The 23799-nt window shown below is 38.8% G+C and overlaps 1 protein-coding gene across 2 annotated transcripts in view; it reads left to right on the top strand.

Moving 5' to 3' along the window:
- Positions 1–23799, top strand: part of LOC122798743 (gastrula zinc finger protein XlCGF57.1-like) — a 203781-nt gene that overhangs the window by 133389 nt on the left and 46593 nt on the right. The window contains exon 3 of one of the 2 annotated variants that reach the window (XM_044067843.1): positions 20532–20654. The exons of the other annotated variant lie outside the window; for it this stretch is intronic. Within the exon in view, the coding sequence (XP_043923778.1) occupies positions 20532–20654 (123 nt within the window). The remainder of the gene's footprint in view (positions 1–20531; positions 20655–23799) is intronic. 2 annotated transcript variants of the gene reach the window in all.

Genomic DNA, 23799 nt, shown 5'->3' with positions numbered 1-23799 from the left:
CATTGCTGGAAATTAAGTTTCTGATACAGTTAAAGAAGGATTTATAGTTACTGTTGGTTGTGGTAGCTATTTTAATTTTATATTTAGCCTTACATTTTCTGAATATGTACTTTAGTTTTTTTGCTAGCTCATTAAACTACTCTCTTTAAGTGGGTAGAACATGAGTTATTATAGGCCATAAATGATTTGTTATTCCTGTTTAGTTTATTTGGATGGACATTTGACCAAGGAGGTTTGCATTTCATAGGTTCATAAGTGTTTACTAAGCTAATGACTGCAAGGACCTTTTTAAGCCTAGCCATGTATCCTAAATCTCTGACAAGTTCTGATACCCTTGGTAAGTCTATGCAGGGGCTTGGGAGATGAAACATTTACAACCAGGGGCCTGGAAATGGAACCATTTACAGGTTGCCAGTGTCCTTTAGAGACATAGGTGCCAAACCAGGGATGAATATCCTGCTCCCCATCCAACTGTCCAGTTGCAATTCAATTGTGTTAGGGAGGAACTCTGCTTCGCATGGATGGGGAGCCTGTTCCAGAGATGGGGGTAGTCCCTGGGATACACACCTTCTCTCTAGTAGATCCTATTTATATCACAGGCAAGGTTTACGACTTTAAGAATGGGTAATTCTGGTGTTGTTTGTTTTGTGGATATGCAGGAGGTCCATCAGAGTGAGGTCTGACAATGCCCTATATGCCAGGCATAGATCTTCCCTCAAAAGCCTGTAGGAGACAGAATACAGGGATATGCCCTTGAGGTGGTCGGCAAAGGACATTTTATGTATGCCCAGTATTCTTTTAGTGAGGAACCTCTGTGGACATAATTCCAGTTGTTGGATATGCCTGACTGGGGTCGCTGTACCCAATAGGTCTGATGAATGCTGACTACAGTGGAACAATGACTACCTTGGACTTAGATGTCATACCTTTGTTTATAAGTTGTGCAGCACAGAATGATTTCCTCACTACTGTAGATACATGATGGTCAAAGGCTAGATTATTGTCATTGTGTGTCCCTAAGTCCTTGACTACTGGGTCAACTCTAAGGGGTGTGTCGTTCATATGATAGTTACCAGGGGTGGATGACTTCCTAAAGGATACTTTATGCATTTCTTGGCATTTAGTTTTAGTCCATGACTCTGACACCAGTTGTTTGTCTATGTCAGCCCTTCCTGGATAACATTTGTGCTAATGTGGGATTCAGTGACATCTAATTTGCAGTCCTCTGCAAATGTAGTCAGCCAGAGACCATTGACATTGGCCTTCACTTCAGAGAAGTAAATACCAAAAAGGAACAGTCCAACGACTGTCCCTGAGGGACTCCACTTGGGACTGGTCTCTTTGTAGAAGTAGACTGCCCAATTCTAACTTACTGGTCCTGTCTGTGAGCCAGTTGGCTATCTGTTGGGTGACATATGGATTTGTACCTAACCTCTTGAGTTTGTCAACAATGCCCGAGTGGAGTATTATGTCAAATGCCTTGGCCAGGTCAACGTAGGCAGTGTGAACCATTTTGCCCTCATCCATTGTTTTGGTGACCTTCTCAAAGAAGTCCACCATGCTGAATAGGCATGACCTGCCCTTGACAAAACCAGACTGGTTTGGGTCCAGTGTCTGGAGGTTTACTAGATCACAACTGATCATTTTCGTGATAATTATTTCCATGGCTTTACCTATAAAACTAATGACACTTATGGGTCTGTAGTTTACAGTGTCTGTAGATGGCCCACCTTTGTGCAGAGCGATGACTGTTGCTGTCCTCCATTCATGAGGCATGAAGCCGGTTTGGAGACTACAGTTAAATAGCAATTCCAGAGGGCCTAATAGGTCATGTTTCATGCTATTTAGATAGCATCCTGGGATATTGTGTGGTCCCATTGATGTAGTGTTCTTGGCCATAGAGAGAGCATTAAGGACCCGTTTCCTAGTGATAACAGGGGGAATTATATTTGATATTTCCTGAGGGAAGGTTCCAGGGGAGAGAGGACTTGTTTAAACATGATAATAGAGAGAAAATAATCAAAAGTTCACATAATAGAAGAGATCACATTGCACATTGAAATTAACAGAAATACAAAAACAAAAAAATACCATCATACCTCTCAACTGTCCAGATTTTCACAGAATTTCCAGATTTTTGCCTCGTATGTTTCATCTGTTCCTCATAAAATTTGTGGATTTCCGGCAAATCATTGAGGACTGATGTCACTAAATAATGACTTGAGTTTCAGACTTCAAATCCATCAGAAAATGTATACTCACAGAAAACCTTGTATTATATCAATTGTCTAAGTTTATAGGAGGAATATTTAAAAATTGTCCCTATTTTGGGCCTTTGTTTCTCCATTATTTTTGGCTTAGTCCAGATTTTGTATGTTAAGAAGTTGGGAGGTATTATACCAGCACTTCAGTTCATTGGATAATCAGTTCTTTTATGAATATATTCAGTTTCTCCGTATTTATTAAACTACACAGAAGCTATAAAAACTTAGATTGTACTGGCCCAGGACACCTTTCAATTAGAATCCAGCAGGTGTGACTTTTCTTTCTCACTGTTATTGTTTCGTTACATCTGTTCATTGATGTGATTTTTTATTTTTAAATGTGTGGTTGTTTTGATAATGTCTTTGCTGAAGTGCTGCTGCTGCTTTTTGCAATATCTGTTACCTCAGGAGTTAAGCCAAAAAAAAAAAAAAAGAAATAAAAAATGTATTACTGCACTGCATTCAAGTGTTTATTTTAATTTATTGACCTGGTTAGAGCCCTGAACTTAATGGACTGGTTTCAATCTCAGCCTGGAGACTGTTCTTATACTCCTAATAGTTCTGTCATGCCAGATGAAGTAAAATGTTAACTATTTAAATCAACTTGTCTACCAGTTGCAGTTCTCATCTTTAGCTGTATACAAATATTGAACATTGGTGGGAAAACTTATCTTGGAAAACGTTTGATAATTGTTATAAACTACATTATAAATATAGCATAGAAGAAGTTGTTAAACTGCTGGAAAATAGCACATATAATAAAATATTTATTCAATGTTTTAACCTGGTAACTTCAATGAATACAATACCTCTCAGCCTCAGACAATGAAGTCTGGACAAATACAAAAATAATCAGGGACTGAGGCCCACAAATCATGGACAGATTTTAAGTGTTGCTCTTAAAAAATGTGAATTTGCTAGAATTACAGGTTTTGCTTTAGTGTGTATCTGTTAAAGGATCTGAAATATGAAACTCAAATGTGATTTCAGCCCTCTGAATTGTTATAAAAAGCACCATTTTTTGAGAATCAGATTAAAAAAATGAGGCAAAAATTTGTACATTTTGCAAATTCTGGACAGTTGACAGGTATCAGGTACCTCCATATTTATACTTGTGCAAACACGCACACATACTTATCTACATTTTAAACATATATCTGTACATGTGCCTGTTTCTACTACCACAACCACAGCAAAATCATGTGCAACTGAATGTAAACTGACATCTTTCCACGCATGATTTTGCAGATTCTTAAGGTGATCTTTTCACAACCACCAAACCCAGTGTCCCACTTTCCCATTTCTATTCCTATAGTCAGTTAACCAGACTGCGCCCCCCCTTTTGCAAATTCCTGGATCCGCCACTGTGTTAGCACAATTCCTGCCAGGCTCTCTAAACTCTCTGGTAGACAACCTAAGCAGAAATCTTCTGGACCCACATGAGTGGCAGCTAGACCAAAGAACCTTCACCCTTGTATCCCAGAAATGGGGCACTATAAAGGCCGACCTCTTTGCTTCCCACTCCAACCATCAGCTCAGCAAATTCTGCACCAGGGAGCCTCACTGCAAGGCCTGGAAAGTGGATGCTCTATCCTTCCAATGGGTCAACCTCTCAGTGTATGCATTTTCCCCTCTACCACTCATTTCAAGGGTACTGCTTAATGTAAGGGAGGAAAAACCAAGGACAATCCTGATTGCCCCAGACTGGCCATGCCAGCACTGGTACCCACTGCTGCACAGCCTGTCACCTCTGCCACCATGGCATCTCCCTCAAATCCCAACACTCCTGACAAAGAGGGATGGAGAACTCATGCATCTCCAATTGCAGACCCTCAATCTGGCAGCCTGGCTTATTCCCTGACCACTGCACAAGCTGCCAATCTCAGCAAACAAGTTCTAGATGTTATACGGGAGGCCATACTCTCTAGCACTAGAAAGTTTTATGCTGATAAGTGGAAAAGGTTTTACACCTGGATCCAGGCTAAGGGAGCCGGGATGGCACAGCCCTCCCTACCTCTCATCGTGGATTACCTTGCTGACCTACTACGCAGGGGTCTATCCTTTTCTTCTATTAAAATTCATGCCTCTGCTATCTCTGCTCATTTCAGCACAGAGCCACCTCTTTTCTCTCACCCTCTCATCAAACAGTTCCTAAGAGGGGCTAACAACTTGAGGCCACCCAGAAGAGCACCTACCCCAGCTTGGGACCTAAACTTTGTGTTGGAAAAGCTCACCCTGCCCCCTTTGAACCAGCAGCTTCAGCAGAGTTAAAGTTTCTCTCTTGGAAGACAGCCTTGCTTCTGGCCAACATTTCCGCAAGAAGAGTATCTGGGCTACAAGCACTAGTGACTGTAGAGCCCTTTATCATTTTCCATGCTGACAGGGTTTCCCTCAGGACTAACCCATCCTTCATGCCAAAAGTGGTGTTCAGTGTGGCTCTCAACCAATCCATTCATTTGCCCACCTTTTTCCCTAACCCACAAATCAAGGGGGAAAGGATTTTGCACTCTCAGCTCAGATTCTACGTAGACAGGACTATATCATTTATAAAGACTGATCAATTGTTAGTCAGCTTTGCTGCAGGAGCAGATTGCAAGGCCATATCCAAACAAACCATTTCCAAATGGATAGCACACTGCATCCATTTCTGCTACAAGCAACATGGGAAACCTCCCCCCAAGGGGGTCAGGACACATTCTATCAGAGCATCCTCCACCTCTGCAGCTCTCCTCAGAGGGGTCCCTACCAGGGACATCCTAAAGGCTGCAACATGGACATCTGTTAATACCTTCACCAAGTATTACCACCTGCCTATCTTCTCCAAATCCAGGGCAGGCTTTGCCACCACAGTCTTGCAGGGCATCCTAGCCAGCCCCCAGTCTTATTGACTGCCTCCACCCTTTTCTTCAGCTTTGGGAATCAACCCAAATGTGATGACTGTAACAGTGAAACATGAAGAACATAGTACAGTTGTGTACACTTACCATAAATGTAGATGTTTGACTGTATTCACTGTTGCAGTCCTGGTTTCCCTCCCTCCATCCCACTTGTATCTGTCTCAATCTCTCTCTCTCTCCCCCCTTACAAGGAACTTTTGGTATTTACTTTCTACTGGTGGTGTTCTTCCACCATAACCTAGCTCCCTTTTGGGGGCTCCTGACAGTTAGGGCAAGAAAAACTGATGTAATGCTGTTGGCTGCCTTATTTTATACCACTGATGACCTGACGTCAGTCCTGGAGCTATGGCAACCAATGCAGAAATAGTAAGCCTCTGGTATTCGGGCTGACTGAGGGCTACCCTGGCAGGGATAACCCAAATGTGATTACTGCAACAGTGAATACACTTGAACATGTACATTTATGGTAAGTGTACAGAACTATACTTTTTCACACACTGCAACAAAGCTGCATACTCTAATTGCGATTCAGCACACCCAGATATCTGAACTCTGGGATAAAATACTTCTTTGCAACCACGAGGGGAAGAAGTGAATGTAGCAACAGGCTATTTCCCTGAACTTACAGATCTCTGCAGCTGACTGAAGCATAAAGTTAAAAGATGCTTGTTTTAGAAAAAGACAGCTATGACGAACCTGGATCATGATTTTAACAAATGCAATATATTATCAACTAAGGTCCATACTATGAAAGTATGTTTTTTTCCCACTAAAGAATGGTTCTGCACTCGAAAACTACTGTTTTGGCGTATTTAAATTAGTGAAAGAAGTTGGTGATGATGTCAGCTTGGTGGCAGGTACTTTGAGTAAACTCGAGAGCAGGATGCGTTTCATGTATAAACTGTTAAAAATCTCGCCAAAATAAAAGAAATGAACTGAAAGTAATTGACTTTTAGATAGTAAACTATTCAGTGGTATTATAAAAAATAATGTTGCCAAAGCAGCAGAACACTGACATTCTCCCTGAAGCAGTCTATGTGCTGTAATGTTACCGAACATATGGACTGCCACCACTTGCTTGAGCAAATACTTTGAAAGGAGATTTTCTCCTAAACGTTTAATGTGACCAGCATGGAAAAACACACTGAATCATAACTATATTAGGTAAATAACAAGTTCAATTATGATTTCAGCGTGTTTTACACTAAGCTGATCTACAAATCTACATTACAGTTTCACGCGCCAGTGGAAGGCACTTGGGGGGGGGTAAAAGCTTTCAATTCCTATCATCTCATAGCGCGCTCAGATGTAAGCACAGAGGCACTATGAGATGGTAGTCGGGGTTAATGAGTTAAGCCATCTTAACCTTGTAATTGACCTTGTTGGATTTAATTAGTCCTCTTAGTTTCCTGTTTAGTTTAATTGGGGAGCTCTTATCAGTATGGAAGTTGTTCTTCCTGATTTTAACCATGACTTTTTTCTTGTGTTATACACCTTATTAAGGTTAGGATTCCACCATTGTAGTTTGTTTTTAGAGTTTGTTTTGGGCCTACTTATATTAGGTACAGCAGCTTCTATACAGCCATTTACATAGTGTACAGGGTCTCTGTGAACAATTCCACATAGGTTGCTGTGAACTCGGGGTTAGGAGGAGCATTCAGTTTTGACGAACTGTCACTTAATAGGGTGTAGTTTGCTTTGGAATAGTTCCTAATTGTTACAGGGTTTGCTGGAGTTACCGAGTTGATTCATATTTTGAAGAAGACAGCTTTGTGGTCCAACCTCACCAGTGAGGACATGACACGGGGAGGGGGGGTGACACTCTCACATATTGGTGAGCACCAGGTCCAGTATATTTGAATGCCTGTTAGGTGTCTGCATTTTCTGGTCAAGAGTATTTGTATTAATGAAGTCCAGGAATTGTGCCTCTGAGTTTGAGGTAATACATATTTCCCAGTCTATAAATGAGTAGTTAAAATCTCACTTGAATAAGGTATTTGAGTGATGAGTGAGTAATGGTGTCTCCAGTAGATCTAGGTATGAGCAATGGGATTCTTGGGACAGATACCATGACCTATAGCTTGCATGGTATGGTATGGGACTTTATTTATGGTGATTTGCCCATGGATAAATTCCAGTGCATCATCCAGTTTAACCAACCTAGAGGTGTACTTGTTGTTAATGTAGATCAAAACTCCTCCACCTATTGTTCCCATATGTGCAACTGATGGTCTAAATGTGTGGAAGGCACTGAAGCCTTGCACTACCAAAGTATGTTCTGTGGATTTAAACCATGTCTCAGTAACCACACACATGTCTATAGTCTCAAGAGTGATGACAACTTATAGGGTATGGAATTTCTTGTTTAGGCTGCTAGCATTAAGCAGTAGCACCTTTAGGTTTCTTTGGATTTTATTTGCTATGTTGGTAGGTTTGTCAATTTAGTATTGCCTAAAAAAGGCTCTAAGGGAGTGGATAAAGTTGTAACCAATATTCAGGAGCCTAGAGGGGACAAGTGCAGACCATGTTTTGTGAAGCAATGTGATTTGCTAACCGTGTCTTCCCTTGCTGACAAATATTGATTACCCCTGGATAGACCCTATAAACCCAGCCAATTGTTGCAGTAAACCATCTTTTGTTCATACTGTGGGATCATTCTTGGTGAAGGTAGAATGCTGCTCAGTGCAAGGCACGTACCTGCCTGAGATACATATTCATAGAGATCAATAATGCCTCTCTTCATATAGTCCCCAGGGAGTCACATCTCAAGTCAGTAACACCCACATGGGCTATTATAGAATCATACTGGTACCTGTGGTGTAATGACTTGAGTGCATGTATAATTTGACAGATTCTGGCTCTGGATAAGCAAATAACTGTTATCTTCTCCTCTGTCTCAATCTGGTGAGTGGGGTATTTGTGTGTCATACATTGGAGTCCCCTATAACAAGAGTCCTGGGTAAAGTGTTTGTTTGCCTTATGGATTTTGCTCATAGGATTCCACTGGGTGTAGGCATATGTGTGGTGCTTGGTGTTGCTTTTGGTGAGTGCTTTATAGATTGCTGAAGATAGATGTTTCCATTTATAGGCTTAGGAGGTCTTTGGGAAGACTGCTTTTTAATGCATCAGCATACGTTGGTCTATGGGTTTGGTTAACATTATGTGTAATGGCTGGAGTGTGTATGTGTTTTGACAACCTTGTTTGTATGAAATTTTTGCCTGCAGTGAAATTGTGTATGTGTGTCTCTCACATAGAGTGTTTGTTTCTTTAAGGCTTAAGTGGGTGTCTCTGTTGATGAGGCAATTGAGACGTTGTCTCAGGATGCCCATATCTACTAAGCTGGCTATGTAGATGTTTGGAAATTGCACATCTATATTGTCCATAGCTGTGTTTGGGTGGGCTACTGCATTTTATGAACTGGGTTATACAGAGGTCTCCATGGGTGGGGTTTGGCACTTGACTAGGTTAAATTGTGCTAAGAGTTGATAGTAGTGCTGTTTAGTTAGCAATCCAGCGGCTCTAAGCTTGTCTCTGTGGCTTTGTTTTGCCACATTCTTTTACAGGTTTCAGTTCTGAGGCTAGTTTTATTGATGACGGTCATACAAGAGATAAAATAGTTTGCTGGGTGGGCATTTAGTATTATGAATGTATGAAAAACAGTGGGTGGGAAAGTACTTAAATAGCTTACACAGTAAACAATAGCAATGAAAGTGGGGAGGGATGGACTTTGGATGTTAGAGTACCATAAGGGGCTGAAGCCAGAAACAGTCTTTTAAAACCACAACAGCAAAAGGGTGGGATAGTTGGAGAAAAATTCAGGCTGCTGATTTGCTAGTGAGGGATCCAATCAAATTAAGCCAATATTGGAGCTCTAGTCCAGTTGTTAGAATTTTACAAACTTTAGCTTAATGTTTCACTGGGGGCTGGTTCAGACACAAAAAAACAGAGGAAAAAAACAGCAGCAAAGTAAACAGAAGGGCACTGGAATGCAACTTAAGCAGCTAAATTGTAAGCAGAATATAAGACTCTTAACGGCAAGACCAGAACATAGACAGCTGGGAAATACTAAAGCGCAAATCCTGGACCAGAATTCGTAATACTACCACTACAGCAATTATACCACAGACTAAGGCACAAGACTATGCAGAAATTTAACAGTAACACTGTTTATGGGAAACATTCTGTAATGAATGACCAAATGAGGATCAAATCTGACAGTACTCCACAGCTTTGCCATAACTGTGAATGAACCTACAAGATTAAGGCCCAGACAGGTCAAAATACAAACCGCTAGCTCTTACAAGTAGTTATATTTATGGAAACTGAAGGGCAGAGTAATGTATAAGCAATGCTAAAATGTTTCAGTAATACCCAGTCTTCCCTCAACTGCAAATTCAGCTACAAGACTAATTACTGCAAACAAACTAAAAAAAATGCAAATAGATAACTTTTTTGGGTAAAACATGTAACAAACCAGAAAAGTACAACAAATATGTCACCACACCGGTCAAACATATTTAAGCAGAATTTAAATAAAGTCTTTTTCTTCCTTTTTTAAACACATTTATTGAATTAACACTTGTGACATAGGCAACTTTACACTGATGCAAAAGAAATCAAACTGCATTAATTTACATTAACAAACATTATACTTCGCATATATTGCTATATGTCATATAACCTAAGCAACATTACATCAATTATTCAATTCCTGACCCTTTTTAAACAAGAAACATCTTTAATAAACCATCACTTATGACATAAGTAATCATACATTTATATAAATGGAAACAAACCACACTAACACAGTCCTATTTGCAAGCATTTTACATTACAAACCATACTGAAACACTCCCAGTTGCAAACATTATACATCATTTATAATCGACCCAGTCATTTTCAGTCAAACATTACAGAGCTCATTTAAGTCCTGCCTTCTTTTAAACCTCATTCCTCCCATGTATGCATTGTTCCCACAATTCCCATTTTTTTCCTATGTCGTGTGCTTCTGCCCTTTTCTAAAGATCTCAATTCCAGTTGTTTTATCTCTGTTACCACATTGTATTCATACTTCTAATATAGTTGATGAAAGGCTTATTTATCAGACTTCAGAGGTTTCCACACTTCTCAGTCTTGAATACAAAGACAGGGTCAGCCTAAGTGCACAATATATCTTTATGACAACGTGCTTTTAGATTTGTCCCTTAACCAGTTCATACAACTGCCATTGCTGTCTAAATGAGTCCCAGTTGAGGGACTTCCTTTTTGCCTTTTGATACTTTATTAAAATTGTAGATGCCTACTATGAGGGGTAAGTGTGAGTGCAGTAGGCAGATTCCATACAAGGAGTTGCACACCATGTGTCTTTTTTGCCTAGGCCCAAAACATGATCGCAAATCTTGCTCTTTCATTCCATCATTCCAAAAACCTTAGTTTTAAGCTCTCTATTCTCAACACTTTTCTCAAGACCCAGCATTTTAAATGCTTGGCCCAGTCCAAGATGGCTCTGCTTCACCAGATGTCACCCTGCCACGGAAGAAAAAAAAAGAGGCCTCAAATGGATCTGCAGTCCAATGTTTCTGATTCTGACTTACCTACTGATGTTTCAAAACCTACAATACATCAGGCTACTTCACTGCTGCCCACTATCAAGAACCCACTGGAGGCTGGGATAACACCTGAGGCCTTGCAGACTGCTGATATATCTGAGAAACTGCTTCTCGTCATTTCAGCAGGACCACAGAGTATCCCTCAAATTTTAGTTAGAAAAGAAATCCAGGCTGTCTAATAGAGGTCAGATATGGTTCGGAACCTCCACATCTCATCTGGGTGGGCATCAAATTTAAAAGGAAAAAGCAGAAGACTAAGCATGTGGCCTTCCCCAGAGCAGCTAGAGAGAAGGAATGGATGGACTTCTCACAAGTGTTGTTCAAAGCTATTATGTCTTTAAAGCCTCCCTCCTTTCGGTCTCCACAACCACATGCTACTATTCTTAAACCTAGTTTGGTTTCCTCTTCCTTTGATGAGGAACAGGACTGTGACTCTGAACATTCTCTGGACTATTCCTCTCAGCTGCATTCTCCTGGGTAAATTTCTTCTGGTGAAGGGGACTCCATCTCACACGATAACATGATGAAACATTTTGGCAATCCATGCAAATCTGTGATTCTCAGAAAAGGTATTACTCCCTCTTGGAGCTGGACACCCCTGCCCCTTCTCCAGTTCCACCTGCCTTTGAGGCTTTCTAGGATGCCTTTCAGTCCACTTCTTCTGCACCTGATTCTAAACCACTAGCTGCTGAAAGACCAGACAGGTTTTGTAAGATCCCTGATTCCCTTAAATATTGATATAAGTACCTTGTGGCAGAGCTTTCTGCAGTATCTCTCTCTTCAGATAAGCCATCCAAGCTTTTGCCCAGTGCTTATGCCCTACCTAGTTTTTAAAGGTAGTAGGGCAGCTATATATAGATGAGAGAAGAAGGTTTACACCTCTGCTACCCCTGCCTTCAGGACAGGCTAATTACTAGCCTCAAATGAGTTTTTGATTTCTGTTCTTAAACTCCTTAAACAAAGTTTTCTTGGATCCCCTACAGCAGAATATAAGAACAGGACTTTTGCAAGCCACTCAGATTGCCAGACACAGCATTGAGTGCATTTATGATGCTGTGGATGCTTCTTCTAGGACAGCTGCCACAGGACCTGTTTTCTGCAAATATGCATGGCTTTGCAGTCATCCTATACCTGAGGATTTTAAATAAAAATGTCTAGACTCACACATGGGCAAAGATCATTTTGCCCTTAGGTGGCCAGTCTGTCCAAAACTCTCCAAAACCAAGGTAAGACCATGAAAGACAGCAGGCAGATCCTTCTCTCCTGAGTTCATAGATGTCAGAGGAACTTCCCAGCTAAATTTACCTCCTTCATGAGAAGGGGCCCAGGGACAGCCCAGAGACAAAGGAAGGGACACAGAAAAAGATGCTTCAAAAATCTGAAAGGGAACCTCCAGCTGGGAGGCCATCTTTTGGAGGGAAAAACCTATGACTACCCCTGCAGCATCCCCCTGCTTCCATTCCCATCACACCACATTCTCAAGGGTTGTCACTCTCCCTGACCAAGTGGGAAGCTATTACTACAGACATGTGAGATCTCCCCATCATCAGGGACAGCTATGCCATGTTTTGGAAAACATTCCCCCAGTGAGAGGCATACCTCTACCTCCGCAAAACCAAAAGAATTCATAGGAAAGGGGGTTTATTCCAAGATTTTTCTAGTCCCAAAAAAAGAGGGGCATTAGAGACCCATCCTTGACCTCTTCATCCTGAACACTTACCTGAAAGTACCATTTTTCAAAATGCTGCCTCTTCAGACTCTCCTACCTTTCATTCTCCCACAGGTCTTCTTAGTGTCATTAGATCTAAAAGATGACTATTTGAAAAATTACAACTCATCCCTCTTGCAGGAATTTTTTCTGTTTTTCTCTGGCTCCTCATATTTCCAGTTTACTCCTCTGTCATTTGATCTTTCTACAGAATTAATAGTGTTCACAAAATGTCTAGGGCCTGTGGTAGCTTTCTGCTGCACATAAGAATTTAAGATTTTCCTCCACCTGGATGACCTTCTGATCCCTAGTGATGATTCTTCAGCATCTTTAATTCACCCTCCATCTTCTGGCAGGTATGAGTTTCACTATACACTGTAAAAGAAAGCACAAATGGTTTCTATAAACAGGTCTGAGTTTCATTATAAACTACAAAAAAATCACAAATGCTTCCTACACAGACTCTGATGTTTCTGGGATACATGCTGGACACAAAAAAAATGCATATCTGTTTGCCTCAGGAGAAGATCCTCAGCCTATCCAGTTACTTCTAGGACCTCTCATTTGCAAGCCATTGCTCTGAAAGGGAGATGCTAAGGACTTTTGGATTCATGGCAGCCACCATCCCTATGCTCCCTCTGGCCAGAATGCTCCTCCTGGCCAGATTTCACAATTCAATGATACCTGAAGACTGTGTGACCCCAGCACTTCTACCACCTTGGACACCCTGATTCCATTGACTCAAGAAGGAGCTTATGTGGTGGAAGGGACAGATCATCTTCAACCCAGTATTACCTTTCACATCTCCTCATGTTCGACAGGTTCACACAGACACCTCAGACATGGAATGGGGGTATGGAGAGGATCAGAACATGTGCAGGGGAAGTGGCAACCCTAGTTACTAAAAGAGCACATCAACCTGAAAGAAATGAGGGCTCTTCTGCAAGCTCTTCAGATTTTTGCCCACTTCTTTGAGACCAGCACCACTTCGTCAACACCACAGTCATGTGGTACATAAACATGGAGGCACCAGGTATTACAAACTAAGTTAGCAAAGGAGGCTTGGAATTTGGCAATGCAAGAGAGCATCATGCTCACAGTCACACACATCCCCTCTCAAAAAATGTGCTATCAGGCTGCTTAAGTTGCTTCCTGGTGGAACCCCATTAATGGACGTTGAACAGAGAGAAGCAACCATTAGCTCCCCCTGTTCTGCACCAGGACCGTTGTCCTACAGGCTGGAGGACAGATGTTTTCTCTTTCCAGTGGTCAGGGAGGTTCCTCTATGCCTTCCTTCCTATGCCTCTCCTTCTAAACATTCTTCTCAAAGCACAAAAGGAAACACCCAGACTCCTCTTACTGGTGCCGTTCTACTCAAGGCAACATTGGTTCCCCCTCTGTTTCACCTGGCAAAAGAAAACCAGAGGAGGATTCCTCTGGGGCTGGACCTGATTACTCAGTTCCACCTGAACCATCATCTCTCAACCCAACCGTATGAATGATAGAGTTTTAATCCCTCAAAGACATCTCCTCTCTGAAGAAGTGGTACAAGTCCTACAACAGGCTAGGAGACCTGCTACCAGAAAATCTTACATACCTAAGTCGTAAAGTTTTTCCTTCTGGTGCTGCAAACATAGTCAGGATCCATTCTTAGTACTCATCCCTGTGGTGCAACAATACCTCTGTGAGCTTATTTGATCAGACTTAGCCTAATCATCCATAAAAGCTCATTTGTCTGTTGTCAATGCCTGCCTTCTTGTTAGCCCTCCACTTATGGCTTGGCTGAAGGTCAAGCTTTTCCTTAGGGGAGTTTGGCTTCTTAACCCCCAAGGAAACCCATTTGTTTTCCTTGGGATCTTAATTCTTGTACTACAAAAGCTTACTCTGCCTCCCTTTGAACCAGCTTCTTCTGCTTCTCTGAATTTCTGTACTTGAAAAATTCTCCTCCTCCTCTTGACCCTCACCTCTGCCAGGAGGGTTTCAGAACTACAAGCTCTCATGGCCATTTTCCCTTCTCTCATTTTTGCAGAGACAGCATGGCTTTCAGGGTTAACCCATTCTTCATTCCTAAAGTAGGGAAGGAGCTGTCTGTAGGTCACACCATTCATATTCCTACCTTCCTTTTCAATCCCCAAAACAGGGGGAATGCATTCTACATTCTCTAGACATTTAAGGGCAACTCCAAGTTTACTTGGACAAAGTAAATCTTTCAGAAAGACTTTTTCTTCATATCTATACACAATTCAGACTATTACTTAGGGAAAAGTATTAGTAGCTGAATTTTATATCATTTATTGTATTTTTAAAACTTGTCTCAAGATGCGTTTCCGTTAATGTAAATGGGCCCAATGTTGATTGCAAGAGAAGAAATTTAAAATATTTGAATTGATTTAAAACTTAAGTTGCCTTTTTTGCAAAAAACTCATTTAATTCGTAATGATATCAATAGACTAAATTCAAAGGACTGTACAGTCATGCTCAGCTCTAATGTTAAACAAAAGAGAAGAGGTGCTGCAATTCTTTGGAGAAATTCTTTTTAATTGCCTAAAATTATCAAAACTTACAGTGATAGGAAAGGAATGATGTATATAGCAGTATTAGAAATACAAAGAAGACTTTATACTTTAGTAAATATTTATCAGATTCCAGGAATTGCAGCTAAATTTACCAAAACATATTTAGATGTTATAATTTCAAATATGAATGGAAGTGTGGTGATTGTGATTTTAATTACTTATTAATTGAAAAGATACTAGTGCATCTATTAAGCCTAGACTATCTGCCACAGCAAATGCTTTATTAAATTTTGTCAAATTATTTAATTGTAAAGATATTGATGATTTTTCTGAATCTTTTTCATTGTTTTATACTCATTATTCATATAGGTTTAGCACTCAATCTAGAATAAATAGATTGTTTACATCAAATGATTTAGTTTGTAGATTAAAGTTAAAGTGATGTTATGCCCCTTATCAGATCATAATGCTATTACATATGTTATAGTTAAACATATAAATTTACTCTCTTGCAATAGATTGCCTGGATATATAATACAATTAAGGAAATTTAAAATGTGGTTTCTCAAGGAAATTCAACAGTTTGTAGATGTTAATAATAACAGAAGAGTTTCAGATGTAATCCTGTGGGATTCTTTAAAGCCTTATTTATGTGGTAAAATAACCGATTGGTACATTAATAAAAGAAAACAATGATGTACTGAATTATTGGATTTACAATTACAAAATTGATAATCTAAAACTGACTATTCAAAAAGGTTAAGAGTCTACTAAATGAAATGAAAAGTTTGAACACAAAATGCCTCAAAATTGTACAACATAACGTTTCAATTATCTTAGAGCAAAATTTGCAATCCTATTCTTTAAATTATAAAAGTATGCATACGTTATCCATTAGAATCATAAAAAATAAAATCTAATCATATTAAAGAAATTACTGTCGGGTAGCAAAAGAAAAGTTACAGATGAGATTTTAGATAGTTTTAGGAATTACTTTAATAAGCTTGATAATTCATTTGATATGACACAGAAAAACGTAGAAATTTTTCTAAGAAATAACATACATAATAAATTAAATCAGAAGCAAATAAAGAAAATGGAGGAACCCATTATGATGATATAATTAAAAGAAGAGTAATAAAGCTACTAGCAATGATAGGATTTTAAATTATCAAATGAGGCATTATTTATTATTTAGTTATTTACTGACATTTGTTCACCGGGAAAGTCCACTGGATCAGAAACCCATTTTCAGTGGAGGCCCGGGGAGAAAAGCTCCAGAAAATACCTAAAAAGTTGTTACACAAATTAATGCAAAATGTAAAATTCATAGAACATACCCTGACACACAAAAGTTGTTGATTTTATATACAAGCTAACATGCAGCTAGTTATATTAAATATGCATTACAGTTAAACAGGGTCAATCAAAGCTAGGTAAATTTAAGGAATGTATTGATTATTTCTAAGGTTAGGCAGTTCCAAGGTTAGAAATTCGTAAAAGTAAAGAGGAGGGTTGGCTTTGTTTATGGTGGCTTAAATGTCTGCTTATTTCTCCCATATTAAATCAAGATAAAGATCCATCATTATGTTCTTGTAGATCTGTGTCTTTGTTAAACATTGATTACAGACTCGTTAAGCTCATTTATGCTAACAGAATGTTCTTCCTTTGTTAACTGATAAGGATCAAACAGGTTTTATAATAAGTAGACAATCTTATGATAATATTAAAAGCATAATTGCATTGAATGATTATGTTAATAAAAAAAAAATCAATGGTTAGTTTAGATCTAAATAAAGCATTTGATTCAGGTGACTGGTTCTGTTTAACCTCTGTACTAGAAATATATATTTTTTCAGGCAATTTCATTCAACTTATTAACTAGCTTTGCCAGAATTCCTCTGCCTTTGTTAAATTAGGTTCTTTGTTTTTCAAGTATTTAAAATTTGCAAAGATACTAAACAAGGTTGTCCGTTATATCCCTTTTATTTGTTTTGGTAATTGAAACCTTTGCTAATTTTGTAAGATCAAATATAGCTATAAGGGATTTAAAATTAATGGTCAGTATTCTTCTAAAATTTAGCTTTTTGCAGATGATATTCTATTGACAGTAGGTAATATTGACGTACTTCTTGGTCTTTTAATTAAATTATTCAGTTTTTTTAATCTATATCTGTATTAAGATTTAATAACAGTAAAACAATTAAAGACTCAAATCAATAAAAATGTTTAATGAATTTAATTAGGATAAACAGCAAATTACTTGGGGATTACATTGTCACATAATTGTAAGGAAATAACATTGATTAATTATAATAATATTTTGACTATTAAGTTACTAATAAACAAATGGATATTTTTTTTTCTATCAAAGGTCGGGTAACATTAAGTAAGATAAATATCTTACAAAAGTAGTATATGTTATTCAGTTAACTTCTCTTTTCTCTTCTAAAGACTTTGTTAAACAATTTAATGGTATACTTTTAAAATGTATTTGGTTCTCAGTTAAACCCAGATTGGCACTGAGCCATCATACAAGAGATTAGATAAATGGTAGAGTGGAATTTCCTTGTATAGAATTATATATTTACTGTCATCAAAACTGTAGCATTATAGTAAAATCCTAATTATTCTGCCAGATGGAAAAATAACTTTATGAGATTGTTTGGTTAAATGGTAATAATAGTATAACTAGATAGAATACTCAGATTTTAGGAAATAACTTTAAATGGTTACTAAAGCAATATTTATTAGAAACATTTAGAAGCCATCTGATTCATGCTATATAAACAATATTGTAATTATATTTGGAATTATTTTTAATCCAGATTTGAAAGTCTTGGTCTTTACAATATTTCCTATAGTCTTCACTGTAGATTGTATTAATGTTCTAAATTTCTCCAAAGTGCTGGATTTAAAAAAATCTAAATTAGATTTTTTGTATCAAATGATACATGGAGAAAATCTACTTACTTCTGACTTTATAATAATTAAATAAGATCTTGATATAAACAACTGGTTTACTATTTAGATAATTAGGCAATTCATTAGTTATAAAATTGAGTTAATGGCCAATATAAAAGAGAATAGATTTCTACCATTTATTGTTTTTTTTTTCTATACGTTATTGATTCAAGAAATAATTTATGGAAAACATATTTATCTACTAGATATATCTATATATATTAGTAAGAAATCTAACATTATACATTAAAAATAACTCTTAGCATTGTTTTGCATTAGTTAATCATACTAGTGTATTACAGGAGGATAACAGACTAACATTATCATCATCAAAGAAAACTACATCTTGGAAATTATTTTTATGGAAATTTATACTTAGAAACTTTCTTACTCCTCATAAAATAGGACTTATGTATAAAAAAGATATTGGATGTTGGAGATGCAAATATATGTTAAAAGCTGAATGTCAGCATATGGTCTTTGATTGCAGTATGATGCCATCTTTTTGGGAAGAGGCTCTATGGACAGGCACATTTAATTTAACTAAAGCACTAATTTATTTAATGCTTCAGTTTTTTGGAAATGTTCCTATAATGGAAGTACCCACTTCTATGGAATCTGTTGACTGTTACTAGATAGTTTTTTTACACTAAATTGTATAAATATATTGCTCCCTCATTTAAAGAATTTATAAATATTGCTAACACTATTTGTCAAAACAAGTTAGTCACTATTAAAATGAAAACAGATGAAACTTGCTGTAATAACTGGTTAAAATTAAGTGTTTTATTAGAAAAGTATTGCTTTGAGATTTCTATAATATGTATACTTGTTTACTATTTTTTATTCTTTTTTTTTAATGTAAATTGAGATTGATGTAGACTCTATTGTAAATACTTTTTTATTTTTTTGGATAATGACGTACTTTTTCATTGTGTTTAAAATAAGAAAACTTTCTAAAAAAAGAAAGACTGACCAGCTGTTTGTATCCTTTATGAACCCTAAGCTGGGATAGCCAGTCTCCAGACTGTTACAACCTGGATTTCAAAAGCTGTTACTTTCTGCTACTCTCATTATGGTAAGACCTTACCTTCCTGATATAAAGCATATTCCACTTGAGCAATAACTTCCTCAGGAGTTTTTCACAAAGGAACAGACTGCAGGTCTATCTTGGTGGTAGCCATTTGGTCCTTTGTGCACACCTTTACCAAACACTACAAAAGTGATGCTTTCTACAGGTCCAGAACAGCCTTTGCCAGGTCAGTCCTGACCGGACTGCTGGACAATTCTTACTCTCAATAACTGACCACCTTTCCTCCCTTCTTTATCTCTCTGGGAATCGCCAATATGTCTGGAATACTGCAACAGTAATTTCAGTCAGGCCATAGTACAATTGTGTAAGAACTTACCATAACAGTAGATGTCCTTCTAATCACTATTACAGTGTTCCATCCCACCCTCCATCCCCTCTTGTCTTACTCACTTCCATCTTCAGCTGTCTCTCCTCCTCTGCTCTAGGTTTTACTCTCTTACATATGTGAGGGGTTACACCCCTCCAAGCTGACCAGTCCCTGTCTGAGTAGTTTTCAGGCCGCTGGCTTGAAAATAGTCTGAGCATCCATGCTCGTTCATTCATCTTTATACCCCAGTTCGTATGAACTGATGTCATGCGTTGGACATACTCCATAGGGAGGACAAAGTTTTGGTACCCCAGCTAGATGTCAGCAGTGACATCCCATGTGTTAGGAATCCTGCAACCGTGATCAGTAGAACATCCACTGTTATGGTACATTCTTACACAACTGCACTGTATGAGAACTGTTTCAACAGTTTCCCTTGCATACACACCTGGTGTGATGGTGGGGTCTTAAACAAATACACCTTCTTGTGACTTTTACAGCACCTTTCTTTGGATTTGTGTCAACTTGCCAAATACTGTTTAAGCAAATGTAAAAACACTGAAAAATGTTCTTCAAAACTGCCTTCAGTGAATTTTCCAAGAAAAAGTTTTTTCAGAGGGCAAGCACCCCTGCACCCCCATGTGGGGAGACACTCCAAACACACCCAACTCTGGGGTCACACAACAGTGGAGAAAAAGATGGAATCAACAGTCATCAAATCTATTTTCATCAAACTTCAATCATTTTACACTTGCCAGGTTAATGACTTCGAAATAAAAAATAATGCATGCACATAAAACTGAATGCTTTTAAATTTCAGTATCAAGACAGTATTTGATGCAAATATGATTTACGTACCGAAAAAAACAAGCTAAAGATAATAATAACAATAATAAAATATATGGAAATGTTTTTATTAAAAGAAATTATGTGATATTGTTTATGTCAGGAGAAATTGCAAGGGATAGAACACAAGAGTGTAACCTGTAGCGATTTGACTTCAGAATTAGCCAGAATTTGTCCTTGGATTTAAAAAAAATGTTGCCGTGGTCTGTAGTTTTCTTGCTGTCCATTAGCTATGAATAAATAAATAAACTATTGTAAGCATAATGCAAAAGATTCTTGGAAGGATCCTTTTTAACTGTACAGCTTCTGTTGATTTTGATTTACAGGGTACAACATCCCGGTGGAACATCTTTCGTTGCTTTTTAATAAAGATGATAAAGTTCCATCCAACAGCAATGAAGGAGGAACAAGGGTGCAACAAAGCCAGTTTCCTGACAGCTGTATCAGCAGTAAGTACAAGGTCAGATAATTAACTGGTCAGCTTCCTGACAGTGATACTAGCAGTAAGTACAAGGTCAGATAATTAACTGGTCAGCTTTCTGACAGTGGTATTAGCAGTAAGTACAGTTTCAGATAATTAACTGGTCAGTTTACCGACAGTGGTATCAGCAGTACGTATACGGTCCAGATAATGAACTGGTCAGCTTCCTGACAGCGGTATCAGCAGTAAGTACAAGGTCAGATAATTAACCAGTCAGCTTCTTGACAGCAGAATCAGCAATAATTACAAGGTCAGATAATTAACTGGGCAGCTTGCTGACAGCGTTATCTGCAGTAAGTACAAGGTCAGATAATTAACTGGTCAGCTTCCTGACAGCGGTGTCTGCAGTAAGTACAAGGTCAGATAAGTAACTGGTCAGCTTCCTGACAGTGACATTAGGTGTAAGTACAAGGTCAGATAATTAACTGGTCAGCTTTCTAACGGCCATATCAGCAGTAAGTATAAGGTTGGATAATTAACTGGTCAGCATTCTGACAGTGGTATTAGCAGTAAGTACAAGGTCATATGATTAACTGGTCAGCTTCCTGACAGTGATATCAGCAGTAAGTACAAGGTCAGATAATTAACTGGTCAACTTCCTGACAGAGATATCAGCATTAAGTACAAGGTCAGATAATTAACTGGTCAGCTTCATGGCAGCAGTATCTGCAGTAAGTACAAGGTCAGATAATTAACTGGTCAACTTCCTGACAGCAGTATCACCTGTAAGTACAAGTGCAGATAATTAACTTGTCAGCTTCCTGACTGCGGTATCTGCAGTAAGTACAAGGTCAGATAAGTAACTCGTCAGCTTCCTGACAGCGACATCAGCAGTAAGTACAAGTCAGATAAGTAACTGATCAGCTTCCTGACAGCAACATCAACAGTAAGTACAAGGTCAGATAGTTAACTGGTCAGCTTCCTAACGGCCATATCAGCAGTAAGTACAAGGTCAGATAATTAACTGGTCAGCTTTCTGACAGTGGTATTAGCAGTAAATACAATTTCAGATAATTAACTGGTCATTTTCCTGTCAGTGACATCAGCAGTAAGTACAAGTTCAGATAATTAACTGATTAGCTTCCTGACAGTGGTATCAGCAGTAAACTGGTCAGCTTCATGACAGCATTATCAGCAGTAAGTGCAAGTTCATATAATTAACTGGTCAGCCTCCTGACAGAGGTATCTGCAGTTTAACTGGTCAGCTTCCTGACAGCAGTATCAGCTGTAAGTCGAGGTCAGATAATTAACTAGTCAGCTTCCTGATAATGGTATCATGTGTAACTACAAGTTTGATTAAATAGCAGTTTACTTTTACCCACAAGTGGGCAGAACAGAAAGATGTTTGAAGTGGTAGAGGTTGTCTAGTGTCACCAAGGGATAGTGATATCAGTCCTGCAAATATGTGAAGCTCCAGCTTGTCGCAGCCCTAGGAGTCTAGATATATAAAGTCATTATTTGAAATGTGCAGTGATGCTGGATGAAGTCATCATTGTGCTCTGAAGGACCTGGGTTCAAGTAGTAAGCCTGGGTACTGGACAAACTCACCTGTGTACGATAGGAATATGTGGCCAATGACAGCGTACCCATTATAGAGTGGAAGTATTTTCCCATTTCTGGTGTCACCTGTTGAAGGATGAATGGTGGAAGGCTCTGTAGCTGCAAGGCAAAACAGTAGTAGCCTACCAAAAATTTAACTTACTCAAGTACAGGTGTGGGTAAACAGGAGTGCCCCCATATTTATTGAGGCTCAACAGTGTAGGCAACAATGCATACACTGATTGCCATATTATAAAAATGTGTCATGGATGAAATCCCACCCTTTGATTCATTGAATCCTCACCCACCTTTCACCATGGATGATGACTTACTGTTTCTTGACCCCACCCTTTGCCACAGATGCTAACTCACTGTCATCTGACCCTGTCCTTTGCCATGGATGATGTTTCACTCTCTCCAGATTCCAATCCTTCATTGGTAGCTGAAAAATACAGGGATGAGAATGGCAAGTGTTCCATAGAATGGGAGTCATGTGGGATGTTAGGGACTTTACAGCATAGAGGGAAAAGATGGGTCAGTTTGTTGCCTGGATAGTTATGGCAGAGCATGACCATAAAAGGCTTTCCATGTTGGCTTTGTGGTGTAGAGGAATTATACCCTGCCTCTGACTTGGATGACCTGGGCTTGATTTGTGGCCTGTACCCTGGAAGAGCTAATCATGGAGGGTGACTGTGTTTTGCCATTATCTGGTTGTCCATCTTGGGGGGAGTATAATGGTCTGTTCTTCTGTGATAGTGACTGCTGGGTTGAATTTGAAATGTAACACAATGTCATGTCAACATGGGACATTAGCTTACCTCTGCCATGTTGCCAGTAGACGGTAACCTTCCAGGTGGGAGGAGCAAGAAGATGTCATGGAGAGGAAAGCATAGCAAAAGTCCTACATTTCAGCTCTGGGGGGATACTTAAGTCAATGCATGAAAAACCCAGATGGCTGCCTGTATTACAGTCTCCTGTTGTCAGCAGTCATCCCAGAGGAGAATGGAAGGCCAGTCATTTACAGGAAGTCTGCTAGGTGAATGGTAGCAGGCATAAAAGGTACCCACAAAATGACTTTTAATGGGTATGTATAGAATTGAAGAGACACTCCAAAGCTGAGTTTGCACTGAAATGCTTATGTTCAAAATCAGACAGACAGGTGAGCATCAGAAGCAACAAGTGGTGAAGACTGGAGAGGGGTGATAAGTAGACCGATGTTGAATTGTGAGAAAGAGCTTGATAAATGCACTGAAGGACAGAAGGGTAAGAAACCTGGCAGCACAGTAGAAGATAATATGCCTCTGACGGCAGGGGAGAGCAGTGCTGTAGAACATGATGTGAAACTGAAGGCAGCAGTGAGCAGGCGAGCATTGCTGTGGGTCGCAGTTCCATAGAATCATAGAATCTACATGGCAACTGGGCCATGTGACCATTTCTGCCTTGACAGTGTCCATAATTAGTTATTTCCTTTTGTTTCAAGCACAATATGCCAGTCATATTGGGGGGAGTGAGTTGTCTAATTCCTTCTCAAAGAGAAATAGTGTATTACATTGCTTGATCTAGAGAGGAAGTTT

The sequence above is a fragment of the Protopterus annectens genome, chromosome 3.part1 (genome assembly GCF_019279795.1).
Source record: "Protopterus annectens isolate FY-2018-M chromosome 3.part1, PAN1.0, whole genome shotgun sequence".
Taxonomy (NCBI): domain Eukaryota; kingdom Metazoa; phylum Chordata; order Ceratodontiformes; family Protopteridae; genus Protopterus; species Protopterus annectens.
The sequence above is the reverse complement of the archived record's forward strand: the minus strand, read 5'-3'. Positions and strand labels throughout refer to the sequence as shown.